This window comes from Delphinapterus leucas, chromosome 1 (genome assembly GCF_059928025.1).
Source record: "Delphinapterus leucas isolate spDelLeu-1000000601 "Yukka" chromosome 1, BTC_Dleu_Yukka2, whole genome shotgun sequence".
NCBI classification, from domain to species: Eukaryota; Metazoa; Chordata; class Mammalia; order Artiodactyla; family Monodontidae; genus Delphinapterus; species Delphinapterus leucas.
The window spans coordinates 32543193-32561455 of NC_143129.1; the positions used below are offsets into that span (position 1 = coordinate 32543193).

General features: G+C 36.5%; 1 protein-coding gene across 1 annotated transcript in view; it reads right to left on the minus strand.

Moving 5' to 3' along the window:
* Window positions 1-18263, minus strand: part of CATSPERE (catsper channel auxiliary subunit epsilon) — a 249588-nt gene that overhangs the window by 64471 nt on the left and 166854 nt on the right. Inside the window, exon 12 of the mRNA XM_022579421.2 lies at window positions 1553-1611. Coding sequence (XP_022435129.2) covers window positions 1553-1611 — 59 coding nt within the window. The remainder of the gene's footprint in view (window positions 1-1552; window positions 1612-18263) is intronic.

Sequence of the window (18263 nt, forward strand, 5' to 3'; positions counted from 1 at the left end):
TCAGACATAATGCCTTTGTAGATTATGAAATGCAAGTGAATAATTTTGTGCTCGGGCAAAATAGGAGGGCTCAAAACTTACAGAAGAAAAAAATTTGAAAGTATTATTCCTTCCCTGCCCCTAGTAAGGTTTTTACTTTTTGAAAAATTTGGGAAAAAAACCCCACAAACACACTAACCACAAACAAATGTTCTTTTCCTTCCAATATTCATTATATTTTAATATTTATCATATATTAGCTATAAAATGTACTAAATAAGTGAGGATACAAATAGCACATTTTTATATTTTTAAATCACTGTACCATATTTCATCAACTCTAAGATACATTTTTTATTTCCTTTAACACCTTTGAAAACAGGAAGCATCTGATAATTATGCCAGTTATGGCCTTTTTCCCCAAATTGATGGAAACTTTGAGTTGATATATTCAGTAATATAGTATAGAGCTGTAAGAAAAGGACACCAAAGTAAATATTGCATCTTCAATTTTCTACATAATTTTACTTATAGGTAGATTTTTTTTTTTTTCTGCCATGGCTGATTTCAAAGCTTTTGGTATTTTTTCTCAAGTCTCAGGCTGACCTAAAGTATCCTGGACAATTTGATATATATTGTACAGCAATAGAATTTTGAGTAAATATCCACAAAATCAAAAATACCCAAAGGAACCCACAACATTCGAAGAATCAAGAGAAAAGTTGGTGAGTTAGGGAGGAAGGGATGTATTGAGCCTCTCTTGACTACTGTGTCTAAAGTAGCATTTTTCCTTACACTTCCCGGTCACTCTCTACTGCTTCTTTCTGCTTTATTTTTCTTAATAGCACCTATAATTATTTGGGACCATCTTGTTTATTTACTTGATTACTTGCTTCTTGTCTTCTCTCACTAGAGATATGTCTCACGACAGCAGTACTCTATCTTTCTTGTTCACCATGTGTTTTGAGCACCTAGAGTGCTTGGCATGGAGTGGGTATTCAAACTCATGTGGAGTAGCAACCTAAAGAAAAATGAACTTTTCCTTAGAAGAACAATGCTATCTTTCCAGAAAATATATTGAGTTGGGACATAATGATAACTTAATGCCTTAAGATACAATTCCATGTTGGTTACCTTCCTCCAGAAATTAAGTGTTTAGGTGGTACCTTATTCCAAGATTCAGAGATGGTGTTTTATCTGACTCTACTCATAATTAAAGACTTTTTGGGATTAGAGTTCTACTTTTTGCTTAAGGATAATATGTAAAGACTTCGGGATGGGAATGAATGATAAAAGGTGCTCAAAAATTATTGAATTAAGAAATAGCCTGGTGTTTTTTGCACCTTCAGTTGGATGAATAGCACCATCAGATAGGTCATGTTTTCATTTAATTAAAGGAGTATTTTACATTTTTATACAGAATACTATTTTCACATCTTTCCAGACGTTTAAAGGAATTGAAATCTGGATATTTAAAAGGATATGAGGTCATTTAAATAAAAGAATACATATAAATCAGTAACCTGAATAGCATATTTAATATTGAGTAGGCTCTTTTAAAAGTCTTACTTACTGCAACTTGAAATAATCATCTACTGCCTCATAATTTATATTCTGAGAAAATGTTACTGTCTGAAAAAGAAAATAAAAAAGTTTATGTAAAGTAGGAAAATTGGGAATGGGGACAATGGATACTTTCAAGACAGATTTAAATCTTTCTTTAGGTAAGAAAAATAATATATTTAGCACTTTTTTTTCTAATTTCTTTTCTATCTCAGAAACATCAATTATGTAGATATTAGATTTACTTTGTTACATTTCCTTATTTTACTTTTAATTTTATATTATCATAGTTCTTTTATTTATACTGCTTCTCTCTCCCTCCTCAGTTGACTTTTGTTGCAATATTCTTATTTTTATTTTTAATTTATATCAGCATAGCAAACTTTTCACTTTCTTCTGTTTTCTAACAACCTGTCTCTGGACCTTTTAATTTCTTCTTTGATGTTTTCAAATCACTATAAAATCATATTGTCTGTAATTGTTGAGACTATGGGGAATTATTTGCCAGAATCTTTCTTCTGTTGTTTTTGAGTAATTTCTTAAAATGCCCATTTGCCTTTTGCATATTTCTTGCTATTTTCCTCCCTCCAGGCCATGTTTCATCTCAATTTACAGAATTCTGTATGGTTGCGATTATCTCAGGGTAAAGCCATTTACAGAACATATATGACTATAGAGGCAGAAAATTATAAACCCCACATTTTTTTTTTTTTTTCGGTACGCGGGCCTCTCACTGTTGTGGCCTCTCCCGTTGCGGAGCACAGGCTCTGGACGTGCAGGCTCAGCGGCCATGGCTCACGGGCTCAGCCATTCCGCGGCACGTGGGATCTTCCCGGACCAGGGCACGAACCCGTGTCCCCTGCATCGGCAGGCGGACTCTCAACCACTGTGCCACCAGGGAAGTCCAAAACCCCACATTTTTAAAGTATGGTAGCTAGCTACAATTTCTATACCCCTAAATTACTTTTTTGGTAGTTCTTTGTTATAAATATATAAATATATATATAAACATATGTATAACTATTCTATATATAAATATAATATAAATATTCTATAAATAAATATGCTATATATCTCTAGATCTTTATATATAATACAAATATATGTATATATGTGTGTGTGTGTATATATATATATATATATATATATATATATATATGTTGATCTCCAGAGAGAGATCAATTGTGAGGATTGGCTAACCTGTTGTGATGAGAACAGAGACTCTGTGGCTCTAAAACTCCTTAGTAAAAAGTTTAATTTCCAAAACAAATTTTATTTACTTGTATGCTGGATGCTAAGTGATATGACATAAAATATGCAATCTTTTATGATAAAGTTGAAGGCTGTGAATGTCATCACATTAAAAATAAATCTAGTTTCATGTTCAAGGAAAGGAATTATCAAATTTACTCCTGTATTCTCTTGTATGCCATGCTTTTCTTCATATGTAATCTTAAAAATAACTTTACAAGAAATTTGCCAGAGACAGAAATGAATAAACAATAAAGATGACAGTTAAAAACTCATGGGGAAACAGACCAATCACAAGCACTGAAATTGAAACTGTGATTAAAAATCTTCCAACAAACAAAAGTTCATGACCAGATGGCTTCACAGGGGAATTCTATCAAACATTTAGCGAAGAGCTAACACCTATCCTTCTCAAACTCTTCCAAAATATAGCAGAGGGCGGACCACTCCCAAACGCATTCTATGAGGCCACAATCACCCTGACACCAAATGAGACAAAGAAGTCACAAAAAAGAAAATTACAGGCCAACAACACTGATGAACATAGATGCAGAAATCCTCAACAAAATACTAGCAAATAGAATCCAACAGCACATTGAAAGATTCATACACCATGATCAAGTGGGTTTTATCCCAGGAATGCAAGGATTCTTCAATATACACAAATCAATCAGTGTTATAAACCATATTAAAAAACTGAAGGAGAAAAACCATATGATCACCTCAATAGATGCATAAAAAGCTTTCAACAAAATTCAACACCCAATTATGATAAAAACCCTCCAGAAAGTAGGCATAGAGGGAACTTACCTCAATGTAATAAAGGCCATATATGACAAACCCACAGGCAACATCGTCCTCAATGGTGAAAAACTGAAACCATTTCCACTAAGATCAGGAACAACACAAGGTGACCCCCGTAACCACTTTTATTCAACATAGTTTTGGAATTTTTAGCCACAGCAACCAGAGAAGAAAAAGAGATAAAAGGAATCCAAATCAGAAAAGAAGAAGTAAAACTGTCACTGTTTGCAGATGACATGATACTCTACATAGAGAATCGTAAAGATGCTACCAGAAAACTACTAGAGCTAATCAATGAATTTGGTAAAGTAGCAGGATATAAAATTAAGGCACAGAAATCTCTTGCATTCCTATACAGTAATGATGAAAAACCTGAAAGAGAAATTAAGGAAACACTCCCATTTACCATTGCAACAAAAAGAATAAAATACCTAGGAATAAATATACGTAAGGAGACAAAAGACCTGTATGCAGAAAACTGTAAGACACTTATGAAAGAAATTAAAGGTGATACAAAACAGATGGAGGGATATACCATGTTCTTGGGTTGGAAGAATCAACATTGTGAAAATGACAATACTACCCAAATCAATCTATAGATTCAGCGTAATCCCCATCAAATTAGCAATGGCATTTTTCACAGAACTAGAACAAAAAATATCACAATTTGTATAGAAACACAAAAGACCCTGAATAGCCAAAGCAATCTTGAGAAAGAAATATGGAACTGGAGGAATCAGGCTCCCTGGCTTCAGACTATACTACAAAGTGACAGTCATCAAGACAGTGTGGTACTGGCACAAAAACAGAACTATAGATCAATGGAACAGGATAGAAAGCCCAGAGATAAACCCAAACACACACGGTCACCTTATCTTTGATAAAGGAGGCAAGAATATACGGTGGAGAAAAGACAGCCTCTTCAATAAGTGGTGCTGGGAAAACTGGACAGCTACATGCAAAAGAATGAAATTAGAACACTCCCTAACACCATACACAAAAATAAACTCAAAATGGGTTAAAGACCTAAATGTAAGGCCAGACACTATAAAACTCTTAGAGGAAAACATAGGCAGAACACTTTATGACATAAATCACAGCAAGATCCTGTCTGACCCACCTCCTAGAGAAATGGAAATAAACCCCAAAATAAACAAATGGGACCTAATGAAACGTACTAGCTTTTGCACAGCAAAGAAAACCATAAACAAGATGAAAAGACAACCCTCAGAATGGGAGAAAATATTTGCAAACGAAGCAACTGACAAAGGATTAATCTCCAAAATATACAAGCAGCTCATGCAGCTCAATATCAAAAAAACAAATAACCACATCCAAAATTGGACAGAAGGCCTAAACAGACATTTCTCCAAAGAAGATACACAAATTGCCAACAAACACATGAAAGGATGCTCAACATCACTAATCATTAAAGAAATGCAAATCAAAACTACAATGAGGTATCACCTCACACCAGTCAGAATAGCCATCATCAAAACATCTACAAACAATAAATGCAGGAGAGGGTGTGGAGAAAAGGGAACCCTCTTGCACTGTTGGTGGGAATGTAAACTGATATAGCCACTATGGGGAACAATATGGAGGTTCCTTAAAAAACTAAAAATAGAACTACCATACGACCCAGCAATCCCATTACTGGGCATATACCCTGAGAAAACCATAATTCAAAAAGTGTCATGTGGGAATAAAGATGCAGACCTACTAGAGAATGGATGTGAGGACATGGAGAGGGGGAAGGGTAAGCTGGAACAAAGTGAGAGAGTGGTAGTGTATATATGGACATATATACACTGCCAAATGTAAAATAGATAGCTAGTGGGAAGCAGTCGCATAGCACAGGGAGATCCGCTTAGTGTTTTGTGACCAGCTAGAAGGGTGGGATAGGGAGGGTGTGAGGGAGAGAGATGCAAGAGGGAAGAGATATGGGGATATATATATATGTATAATTGATTCACTTTGTTATAAAGCAGAAACTAACACAGCATTGTAAAGCAATTATACTCCAATAAAAATGTTTAAAGAAACAACAAAAACAAAACAAAACAAAAAGAGTCATGTACCACAATGTTCATTGCAGCTCTATTTACAGTAGCCAGGATATGGATGCAGCCTAAGTGTCCATCGACAGATGAATGGATAAAGAAGATGTGGCACATATATACAGTGGAATATTACTCAGCCATATAAGGAAACGAAATTGAGTTATTTGTAGTGAGGTGGATGGACCTAGAGTCTGTCATACAGAATGAAGTAAGTCAGAAAGAGAAAAACAAATACCTTATGCTAACACCTATATATGGAATCTAAAAAAAATAAAAAATGGTTCTGAAGAACCTAGGGGCAGGACAGGAATAAAGATGCAGATGTAGAGAATGGACTTGACACAGGGAAGGGGAAGGGTAAACTGAGACGAAGTGAGAGAGTGGCATGGACATATGTACACTACCAAATGTAAAATGGATAGCTTGTGGGAAGCAGCCACATAGCACAGGGAGATCAGCTTGGTGTTTTGTGTCCACCTAGGGGGTGGGATAAGGAGGGTGGGATAGAGACACAAGAGGGAGGAGATATGGGGATATATGTATATGTATAGCTGACTCACTTTGTTATACAGCCGAAACTAATTCACCATTGCAAAGCAATTATACTCCAATAAAGATGTTTAAAAAAAAAGACTCATGGGGAATAGATTGAGAAAGTTTAACATATGATTAATCAACATTACAGAAGAAGACAAGATAGAGAAGAGGCATAGACAATATTTGCAAGATACCTGATGAATACAGTGTTTTAGAGATGTATGAGGCCCAAGAAATCCCAAACAAAGAAAGAAGTAAAGAAACCTGCATTTAGACACCTCATAGTGAAAGTGAAGGAAGTAAAGAATAAAATCTTAAAAGCAGCCAGAGGGATAGGTGTTAAAATTTCAAGTGACTTCTCAATGGCAACAATGGAAGCCAAAAACCAATAGAATAATATTTTTAATGCTGTTTAAGAAAATCATCACCAAACTAGATTTCTATATCTGGAGAAAATATTTTTCAAGAACAAAAATGAAATATAGATGTTTTCAGATGAACAAAAATTGAGTATATAATCACCAGTAGCCTCTCACTAAAAGAAATGTTAAGGAATGTACCTAAATCAGAAGGAAAGGAATACAAGATGCAAGCACCTCTGATAAAAGGGAAAAAAGATAAAGATAGGGTAAATACACATTGCTGTATAAAATAGTAATAATACTGCCTAATAGTGAATCTATGAATTCAATTACATGTGAGCTGGGGAAAGAATAAAGTATTTACTTAAATTTAGTCTTGTATAAATTAAACATTCAGGTTATAATTTCAAAGGAAAACTGACTAGAAATACAAACAGAATGTATAACTGTTGAACCAGTGGAAGGGGGAAAATGGAATGATAAAAAGTATGCAACTAAACCTAAAGAGGCAAGAAACTAGAGGAAAAAACATGGAAAGAATGGGAAAATAAAAGTACAAAGCAAGATGGAAGGCAAAACCTCAAAAATATTATTAATTGCAATAAGTGTAAATAGACAATGTTCCAATTAAATGACAAAGATTTTCAGACTAGACAAAAATAACAAAAATTTAAAAACTCAAATATATGGTGCTTATAGGAAACATAGCTAAAACATAAGGCAATAGAAAGATTGAAATTAAAAGGGTAGAAATTGTATGGAAATATTAAGTAAAAGAAAACCTGATATGGCTATATTAAATATGAAACAAAGTAGACTTGAAAGCAAAAAGTATTACTACAGAGAAAGATCGTCATTTCATAATGTTTAAAGTTTCAATTCATCAAGAAGAGAATTTAAAAACTTGAATGCATCTAATAATATGTTTTCAAATATATAAAGTAAAAATTGGCAATCAGATTGAAAATGATGCCAGATGAAAATCTGGATCTTCACAAAAAATGAAGAGCACTGGAAATGATAAATATGTGTATAAATATAAAATGCCTTTTTATTATTTAAATCTCTTTTAAAAGATAATTGATTATTTAAAGCAACAAAAATAGCAATTCATTGTAAGGTTTATAAAATATGTAGAAGTAAAAGGTATGGCAACAATAGTACAAAAGCTGTGTGAGGGAATATAGAAGTATACTGCTATAAGGTTATTATACTATAAATGAAATGATACAATATGGAGGGCAAACAGATAAGTTACAGATGTGTACAATAAACCCTACAGCATCCAATAAAAAACCAAAATGAATAAGGAATAGCTAAAAAAGCCAACAAAGATGCAAAATGGAATCATATAAAAATAATCAAAAAGAAGGCAGAGAAAGTGGAAAACAATTTTAAAAACAGAAGGGACAAATAGAAAGCAAATAGTTAAATGGCAGATTTAAACCCAACAATACCAAAAAAAAAAAAAATCACATTGAATGTACCCAATAAAAAGGCAAAAATGTTCAGAATAGATAAACAAGTAAGATCCAACTTAAAAGAAATTGAAAGACACAAATGATTTTCCATACTAAAAGGATGGAAAAAAAAAGATATGTTGTGCTAACATTAATCTAAAGAAGGCTGGAATGGCTATATTAATATCACACAATGTAGATTTCAGAGCAAAAATTATCTCCAGAGTAAAAGGCATCATGTTTTAAAGTGCACATGAAACACTTACCAAAATAGACTATATTTATAGCTATAAAACAATTCTCTATAAATTTAAAGGGATTCAAATAAAAAATATCTTTTCTTACTATAATAGTATTTATTTAGAAATCAGTAACAGAGAGCTATCTGGAAAATCACTGTCCTTCTATATAACCCATAAGTCAAAGAAGAAATCACAAAGAAAATGAGAATGTATTTTGAACTGAATGAAAATGAAACCACAAAATATCAAAATTTGGGTATACAGCTAAAGCAGTTCTTTTTTTTTTAAATTGTGGTAACATTGGTTTATCACATTATATGTTTCATGTATACATTGTGAAAAATAGACTTCTGTATACACTACAGCATGTTCACCACCAAAAGTTTAGTTTCTATATGCCAGTGTACAGTTGACCACCTTTACCCATTCTGCCCTCCCCCTACACATCTTCTTCTCTGGTAACTCTAATCTGTTCTCTGTATCTATGTTTAGTTTGGTTTGGTTGTTTATTTTAGGTTTTTAAATATATATATTCCACATGTAAGTGAAATCATATGGTATTTGTCTTTCTCTATCTGATTCATTTCTCATAATTTCCTCAAGCTCCATTCATATTGTCCTAAATGGCAACATTTCTCCTTTTTTCATGGCTGAGCAGTATTTTATTGTTTATACATGTTTTTTTCCCACGGTTTTTTCATGGTGCTTGATGAGTTTTTTCTCTGCCTGAGAATTTGAAGTAGTGAACACCAAACACCTCTCTTCTTTAGGTAGAGCTTTTTTTTTTTTAACTTGATTTTGACAATTCGATAGATTGATAGATTGGTAATTATGGCCTTTCTTTTGTTTTTTGGAAGGTGGTGCTATTGCACAAGTTTTTGGTTTTCTAACGTGAGCTGCCTCTGGCTATGTTTAAGAATCGGCATTTTCCACCCACCTCTGCCTCTCCTGGAGGTGTCACCCTATGCTCTAGTTGTCACTGCTTGTGCCTCCAGGGTCACTGGTGCCTTGCTGTGGCTGCTGGTCTTGCTGCTGTTGCTTGTGTTGCCACCTGGAGTCCTGCGTTGGTGTGGCCTCCACTAAGTCTGGAGTTGCCTGAGTTATAGGAACTGCTGCTGTGAGGGGAGGGGGAAGAGAGGGAGGTAGCCACAGTCATGGGCACCTCTGCCACATCTGGAGTTGTTGAGTTTTGGCACACTGCCTCTGTGGGTGGTGGAAGGCTCAAGTGGCAGGTACCTCTAGCTGGAGAGACAGGGCCACAAGCCATGCTGCTGCTGCTGGCCATTTCCCTGTGGCATTTCCCTGTGGCAATGGGCACCGCTGTAGCAAGAAGTTCGGAGTCATGTGTGCCACCTCCCCACTGCAGCCAGCAGACTCAGCCACTGCAGCTGGAGGCTGGGATTACTGGTATAGCCTCTGCTCTTCCTCTATGTGTTCCAGTCCACCCACATTTAGATGTACACATGTGTGTCCTGGTGTGTTTGAGGCACCTTTGTTGAGTTATGGATTTTTACTGGTTGTAAATTGAAGGGGAGAGACAAAGAGAGTGTCTCATGCCACTATGATACTGATGTCACTCCTCTAACTAAAGTAGTTATTAGAGAAAAATTTATAGCATTAAAGTCCACATTAGAAAAGGAGAAAGGTCTTAAGTGAATGATTTAAGCTTCCATATTCAGAAACTGTAAGAAGAGAAACAAATTAAACCCAAAGTAAGTGGCAGAAAGGAAATAATAAAAAATAAATAATTTTGGGACTTCGCTTGTGGTACAGTGGATAAGACTCCACGCTCCCAATGCAGGGGGACCGCCTTCAATCCCTGGTCAGGGAACTAGCTTCCATGTACATGCTGAAACTAAGAGTTTGCATGCCACAACTAAGGTGCCCGCCTGCCACAACTAAGACCCAGTGCAACCAAATAAATAAATATTAAAAAAAAAAAGAAACTCAAGGAGTGGTGCTACAAGATTAAAAAAAATCATTTTATCAATAAAATCAAAAATAGAAAATCATTACAGAAAGTCAATAAAACAAAAAGCTGATTCTTTGAGAAAATCAATACAGTTGTTAAGCTCCAGCCAGGCTGACTGGGTAAAAAGGAGAGAAGAAACAAATCAAGAATATCAAGAATGAGAAAGTGGATATCACTACAAATTCTACAGACACTAAAAGGATGATAAGGAGATATTATGAATACCTTGTGCCTATAAATTTGACAAGATAGATGAAATGGACAATTCCTTGAAAGATAAAAACTACTAAAATTCACTCAAGAATAAGCAGATAACCCAAATATCCCTATATCAATTTAAAAGATTGAAGTTGTAATTAAAAACATACAAAAAACATCAGGTCAGAGGTCTTCACTGGTGAATTCTACCAAACATTAAAGAAGAAATAATACAATTTATACATCAATTTTTCTATAAAATAGAGAAGGAGGACCTCTCCCCAAAACATCTTAAGAGGTCAGCATTGTTGATACCATAAGCAGAAAAAGACATTACAGGAAAACTATAGACTAATAACTGTCATGAACTAATAACCCACATGAAGCAAAACTTCTTAACAATATTTTAGCAAATTGAATCCAATGTTATATGAAGATAAAACATTATGACCAAGTGGGATTATTCTAGCAGTGAAAATAAATTATTGGAATTCACCATATTAACAGATTAAAAAACATGGTCATTTCAATAGATGCTGAAAAAGCATTTTATGGAATCCAGTATCTATAAATGACAGAAACTCAGCAAATTAGGAATAGAGGGGGCCTTCATCATCCTAGTAAAGGGCATATCTTAAAACCCTCGAGGTAACATCATAATTGTGAAAGACTGAATAATTTCTTTCTGATTGAGAACAAGGCAAAGATCTCCACTCTCATTTCTTCTAATCACCACTGCACTGGAGGCTCAAGATGGTGCAAAAAAGAAAGGAAAAGAAAGTCACATATATTGGAAAGGAAAACTGTATGTGTACACAGATGACATGATCACCTATGTAGAAACTAGGGAATTTACAAAAAAAGCTACTTGAAATAATAACCGAGTTTAGCAAAGCTGTGGGATACATCATTGATACATAAAATAAATTATATTACTATATACTAGCAATGAAAAATCAGAATGATACCATTTATAATAGCACCAAAATATGAAATACTTTAAAAATATGAAATACTTAGGGATAATCTGACCAAAAATGGACAAACTTGTACACTAAAAAGAAGAATATATTTGGAGTACTTACACAACCTGATTTCAAGAATTATAAAGGTACAGTAATCAAGACATTGTGTTATTGACATCAAGATAGACATATAAGTTAATGGAACAGAATTCAGAAATAGATTCCCACATATATGGCCAGTTGATTTTTTACAAACGTGCCAAGACAATTCAATGGGGGAAGGATAGTCTTTTCAACAAACACTTTTGGAAGAGCTGGCTTCAGATTAAAAAAAGAAAAGTATCTTGACCTTTACCTCACAGTGCATGCAAACATTAATTTGAAGTAGATCATAGACCTTAAAGTAAGAGCTAAACTATAAAACTTCTAGAAGGAAAAATGAGGAAAGCTTAGTGACCTTGAGTTTGGAAAGATTTCTTAATTACAACCCAAAGTAAAACTATAAAAGAGAAAATCAATAAATTGGACTTCATCAAAATAAATAAAACACATTTTCAAAAGACGTTGTTTTGAAAATGAAAACACAAGCCACAGACTAGGAGAAAATATTTGCAAAACACGTATCCAACAATGAATTTATATCTAGAGTTTATAAAAAACTCTTACTACTTAATTTTAAGAAGACAATCCCTTAAAGTTGGGCTTACAAGTTGAACAGACACTTCACCAGAGAAGATCTACAAATAGAAAATAAGCACTTGAAACAGTGCTCAGTATCATTAGTTATTAGAAAAGCATCAGGGAAATGTTAATTAAAACCACAATGAGATATCACTATATATTAACTAAAATAAGTAAAACTAAAAAATCCAAAACAAAACAATAACAACAACAAAACCAAAACACAGATCACACCAACTGTTAGCAAAAATGTGTGAAGCAAGTAAAACTACCGGTGGCGGGGCTTCCCTGGTGGCGCAGTGGTTGGGAGTCCGCCTGCCGGTGCAGGGGACACGAATTCGGGCCCTGGTCTGGGAGGATCCCACATGCCGCAGAGCGGCTGGCCCCGTGCGTCACAGCTGCTGAGCCTGCGCTCTAGAGCCCGTGAGCCACAGCTGCTGGGCCCGTGTGCCGCAGCTACTGAGGCCTGCATGCCTGGAGCCCGCACGCCACGGCGAGGAGTAGCCCCCACTCGCCGCAACTAGAGAGGGCCATGCACAGCAGCGGAGACCCAACGCAGACAAAAATAAATAATAATAAAAAAGACTGATATTGCTTTTTAAAAAAACACTACTGGTGGCAATGTAGAATGGTACAAAAAATTTGGAATACAAATTAGCAGTTTGTAAAAAATTAAACATACATCTACTTATGATCCAGCCAGTCTGTTCCAATGTATTTACTCAGGAGAAATGAAAGCATAGGTCAACACAAAGAGTTGTACACAAATGTTCATAGCCATTTTACTTGTAATATCCCTAAACTGGAATCAATCCAAATGTTCATAAACAAATGTGGTTAGACAAATTGTGGTGTATCCATATCATGGAATATTACCCAACAACAAAAGGGAGCAAACTATTAATGACCACAATGTAATAGATAAACCACAAAATGATTATACTGAAAGAAAGCAGAAAACATATTGTACAGTTCCATTTATGTAAAATTCTAGAAAAAGTAAACTAACCTATACTGATAGCAATCAGATCAGTGGTTGCCTAGCGATGGGGAATAGAAGGAAGAATGGATTACTAAGGAGCATGAGGAAATTTTGGGGGGTGATGGACATGTACATTAGTTTGATTTTGGCTATTATTTCATGGGTATATACATATGTCAAATTGTACACTTCAATGTATGCATTTTATTGTATACCAATCACATCAATAAAGCTCTTTAAAAAGACAATTTGAGAGAATGAAAAAAATATTCAATGAGAAAAAGGCACCCAACCTAATAGAAAAAGTGACAAAAATTGGAATTTCACAGAAATGGGAATCCAAAAGCCAATAAATATATGAAAAATTATTCAACCTCATTAATAAGAAGAGAACAGCAAACAAAATATAATACACACACATTCATCAGGCAAAAATTAAAGTTTGACTGTACCAGTTATTGGCAAGTATATTAGTCTACTAGGGTTGTCATATCAAGATACCACAGACTGGGTGGCTTAGACAACAGAAGTTTGTTTTCTCATATTTTTGGAAACTGGAAAGTCTAAGATCAAAGTGCCAGCAGATAGATCTCATTCTGAGGCCTCTTCTCTTGGTTTACAGGTGACTGCCATCTTGCTATATGCTGACATGACCTCCTTTGTGCATGCAGGAAGAGAGAGAAAGAGACAAGCTCTCTGGTGCCTCTTCTTATAATGACACTAATCCCATTAGACTAGGGCCCACCTTCACAAACTCATCTAACCCTAATTATTTTTCAAAGTCCCCATCTCCAAATACCATCACTTTGGAAGTTAGGGCTTCAACATATGAATTTGGGGAGACACAAACATTTAGCCCATAACTGCAATGATGCGGACCAGCAGGATCTTTCAAACAGTGTTGGGGGTGTAAATTGTTTTAACTGTTAAAGTTCACCCTACACATACTCTATGTGCTGGTTATTAACCTATTGTCTTTCGGCTCCAAACCCACTATTCTTTACGCAGCATTTTTTTTTTTTTTTTTGCGGTATGCGGGCCTCTCACTGCTGTGGCCTCACCCATTGTGGAGCACAGGCTCCGGACGCACAGGCTCAGCGGCCATGGCTCATGGGCCCAGCCGCTCCGCGGCATGTGGGATCTTCCCGGACCAGGACACGAACCGGCGTCCCCTGCATTGGCAGGCAGACTCTCAACCACTGCACCACCAGGGAAGCCCTATAAGCAGCTTTTTGGTGCAGGGTTTGAGATTCTGCAAATCACATTTTTTCCTTTGTTAGTTGGCTCTCTTTTAGATATTGCAAATACGGGGTACTGGAGAGCATCTAGAAGATAAGGATAGGAGAAAATATGCTACTTCTTGTTTTTCTCATTATTCCTGTCAGTGTCAACCTGGCAACTCTTCATCCTGGCAGTAGCAGTTGGTAAAGGAACTGACAAGTGAGAAACACACTCCCAGAACAAGCTTCTCTCATGACCCCCCTTTGAGGTACAAGCACTAGCTGGCTGGCACCTGTTTCAGAGACTAGAGTTTCAGCAGCACCAGCACCAGTCATATTGCCTCCTTCTCAGAGATCTGGGTCCCAGATCTTTGGAGTCCCTTCCTTGGAGCTTCTGAGATGACATACCAGGTGAGCAGTACCCTCTCCTTCAAGGTGTAGGTTCTAGGTCTGTGGAACACTTCCCCTAACTTTCTAGTTTGTAACAACCCAAATTTCTTCCCTCTGTTCCCTCTATTCCAGCCCTAGAGGTGGAACAGTCACTTCTTGTAGTTACTAGCTCTGTGTAATCTCAGTGTTCCTTTTTTTCTTTTCATTTCTCTCATATATCCAGTTCTACTAATTCCCTATATTGATTTACCTCTGTTAAGACAATTGGTTTGATTTCTGTTTTTCTGGCCAGTGGCTTACTGCTATGGTTCTTGGTATGGAAGTAGTATCAAGAAACCAACCCACAAAGATGGAATCCTGGGATTGACTTCATTGTGTCCTTGGCCTTGAACACAGTATTAATCTCTTTGCCAATGGGAAAGGGATTCTATTATTTCACAGTATGAGAAACATTATAAATAATCAAATTATCACCTGTTATTGATTGTGATAAAGTATTTACTAAGGCAAATGCCTTAGGTGACAAAGTAGCCACTGAATTTAACCATTAATGACAGTGAAGATGGCTAAAATGATGACTACTTCTGAGTGTCCTAGATCATTTCCAGAAAGAAAGGTTAGATCCTTACACTACAAGCTCAATTTATTATTATAGAAACAAGGTTTTATGGTATTCCTAAAAGTATCTCTTACTTATTGTAACCACAGAGTTGACCTCACTGAAAATTAGATGCAAAATTTAAGTTTGCCAGTAATTAAGGTAGTGTGGTACTACCATAGGATTGACAAATAGATCAATGGAACAGAATAGAGCACCCAGAAATAGGCCTACACTTGTATGAATATTTGATTTTAAGTAAAGATGCTAAGTAATACAATAGGGAGAAAGAAAAGCCTTTCAAGAATACTGAAGTAACTAGATATTCAAATGGAAAATAACTCTGTTGTTTCCTTGATCAAAAGTCACCATACACAAAAATTAATTTGAGATCGATCATGGACTTCAATATAAATGCTAAAACCACAAAGTTTTGAGAAGACATCATAGAAGAATATTTTTTGTGACTTAGGGATAAGCAAATGTATCTTAGAACACAAAAAACAATAACCATAAATGAAAAAACTTTATTAAAATTTTCTACTCATTAACAGTCACCATTGAAAAAATGAATAGGCAAGTTCTGGTTCATGATGATAACACAGGAGGATCCTGAAATCACCTCCTCCCATGGACAACACTGAATTTACAGCTATGTACAAAATAATTTCCTCTGAAAGAAGCCCTAAAACTAGCTGAGCAACTCCTACACATCAGGTGGACAAGAGAAAAACCCACATTGAAACAGGTAGGAGAGACTGAGTCACAGTCTTGCCACAAACCCCAGCCCCAGGACGGTAACCCACAATTGGGAGGGAGAGAATTCAAAACCCCACACTTCTCCCTGAGGAGTAAACAGCTTGAACCCCACATCTGTCACCCCAGCTTTTAAGACCTGCAATATAGAACTGAGCCACCAAAACATATGGCTTCAAAAGCCAGTGGGGCTTGTGTCCATTTGACCCACAAGGCTATAGCAAACTGAGAAACAGTTCTTAAAAGCTCTCATGTGAGGACTCATGGATCCCAAGGCCCAGTGTAAAGAAGCCAACTGAAAAGTGCCCAGACTTTCTGTGAGAGAGGTTTAATTGCTTATCTTAAAGCATTGGCCTGGGAGTTCCCTGGTGGTCTAGTGGTTAGCATTTGGTGCTTTCACTGTTGTGGCCTGGGCTGGGGAACTGATATACCAAAAGCCACGTGACACAGCCAAAATAATATAAAGTAAACTTTGATTATTTAAAAATAAAATAAAATAAACATTGATTATTTAAAAAGAAAGAAAAACAAAGCATTGGCCTGAGGGGCAGGTATCTAATTTAACAGACATCTAGGGTATGGCCTACTGAAACACTCCAAAGACAGAGGCTGATGGGCTCCATGTTTGTGCTCTCCCTCTGCCTCACTCCAGTTGCTCGTATCTCCCAGAAAACACCTTCTACACTCATCTTGCACCCTGGTTTTTGTGGCTGCCATCCATGGGTTGCCTCTTGATTGACTGGCTCTGGTGGCCAGTGGGGCTTGCACTCACTGGACCTGTAGGACTGTAATAGATGAAAGAGGAGGTCTTAGCTGGCTGCACCCCCAGGGCATAGCAGGCACACTCTTTCTGTAAAAGAGGACTATTAGCTTATCTTCATAGCTATGGCCTGAGAGGTAGGTTTCTAATTAAAACTATATCTAAGGGCTGACTATAATTCTCTTCGGAGACCTCATAGGGGCATAGGGGAAGTGTTATCTTTGTAGTCTCCCTCTGCCTTGCTCCAGGTTGCTGGTGTCTCCCAAAAAGCAGCTTGTACACACGTCTGGTGCTTTTCTGTGGTTGCTGACTGGGGAATGCCCCTGGATTACCTGGCTCTGGTGGCCAGCAGGGTTCATGTTTGCAGGTCTTATAGGATTGTTGAAAAGTGATAAATAGTTCTTAACTGGCAACTGCATCGAGAGAACAGCACAGAGATGGTAGACTGAAATGCACCCCAAGTCTTTCTGTGAAAGAGACTTGTTAGCTTACTTTTATAGATGTGGCCTGGGGGGCAGGCTTCTAATTAAACACACATCTAGGTGCTGACTATAATTCTCTCCAGAGACTGGGGAGGCTGGCAGGTGCACCATCATTGCACTCTCCCTTTGCCCCACTCCAAGTTGTCAGTATCTCAGAGAAGGTAGCTGTTATACACATCTGGTGCCCCAGTTTTTGTGTTGGCCACCCAGAGAACACATCCCTCAATAATCTGGCTCTGGTGACCAATGGGGCTTGTTCTTACAGCTTCAAAGGGTTGGTAGCAAACAAAGAAACATTTCTCAAATGGCTATCAGCCTAAGGCTTAGCACTGAGGCAGCAGACAGAAATGCCAACTTGCTGAAAGAGGTACATTTGTATAGTTTAAAAGCTGTTCCCTTAGTGTCTGGCTTCCAATCAACTTGCATCTGCGTGCTAAGATACTCTCCCCACTTTGAGAGACTGACAGGTCTTAGCACACCCTAAAATGCTGGGAGCCGCTAAGAATAATGTAGGCAGCTTGGACAATCACAAAGTCTTGAAAGACAACCAAGAGCTCAGGCAGTGTTGAATGATAAGGTTCATCTCCCACACAAAATGACTCCTTCAAGACTAGAAGAAGTAGTTGTTTTATTTACTGCATAGAAACCAATGCAGAGAATCAAGGAAAATGAAGAAACAGAAATATATTCTAAATGAAAGAATGAAATAACATCAATAAAAAAAGGTCTTAATAAAATAGTGATAAGTAATTTACCTGATAAAGAGTTCAAAATAATGGTTGCAGTGATGCTCACTGAACTCAGAAGACGAATGAATGAACAAAGTGAGAATTTCAACAAAGAGATAGAAAATATAAGAAAGTATTAAATAGAAGTCACAGAGCTGAAGAATACATTAACTGAACTGATACATACAATAGAGGAGTTCAACAGCAGAATAGATGAAGTGGAACAAAGAATGCGTGAACTCAAAGACAGGGCAGTGGAACTCACCAAAA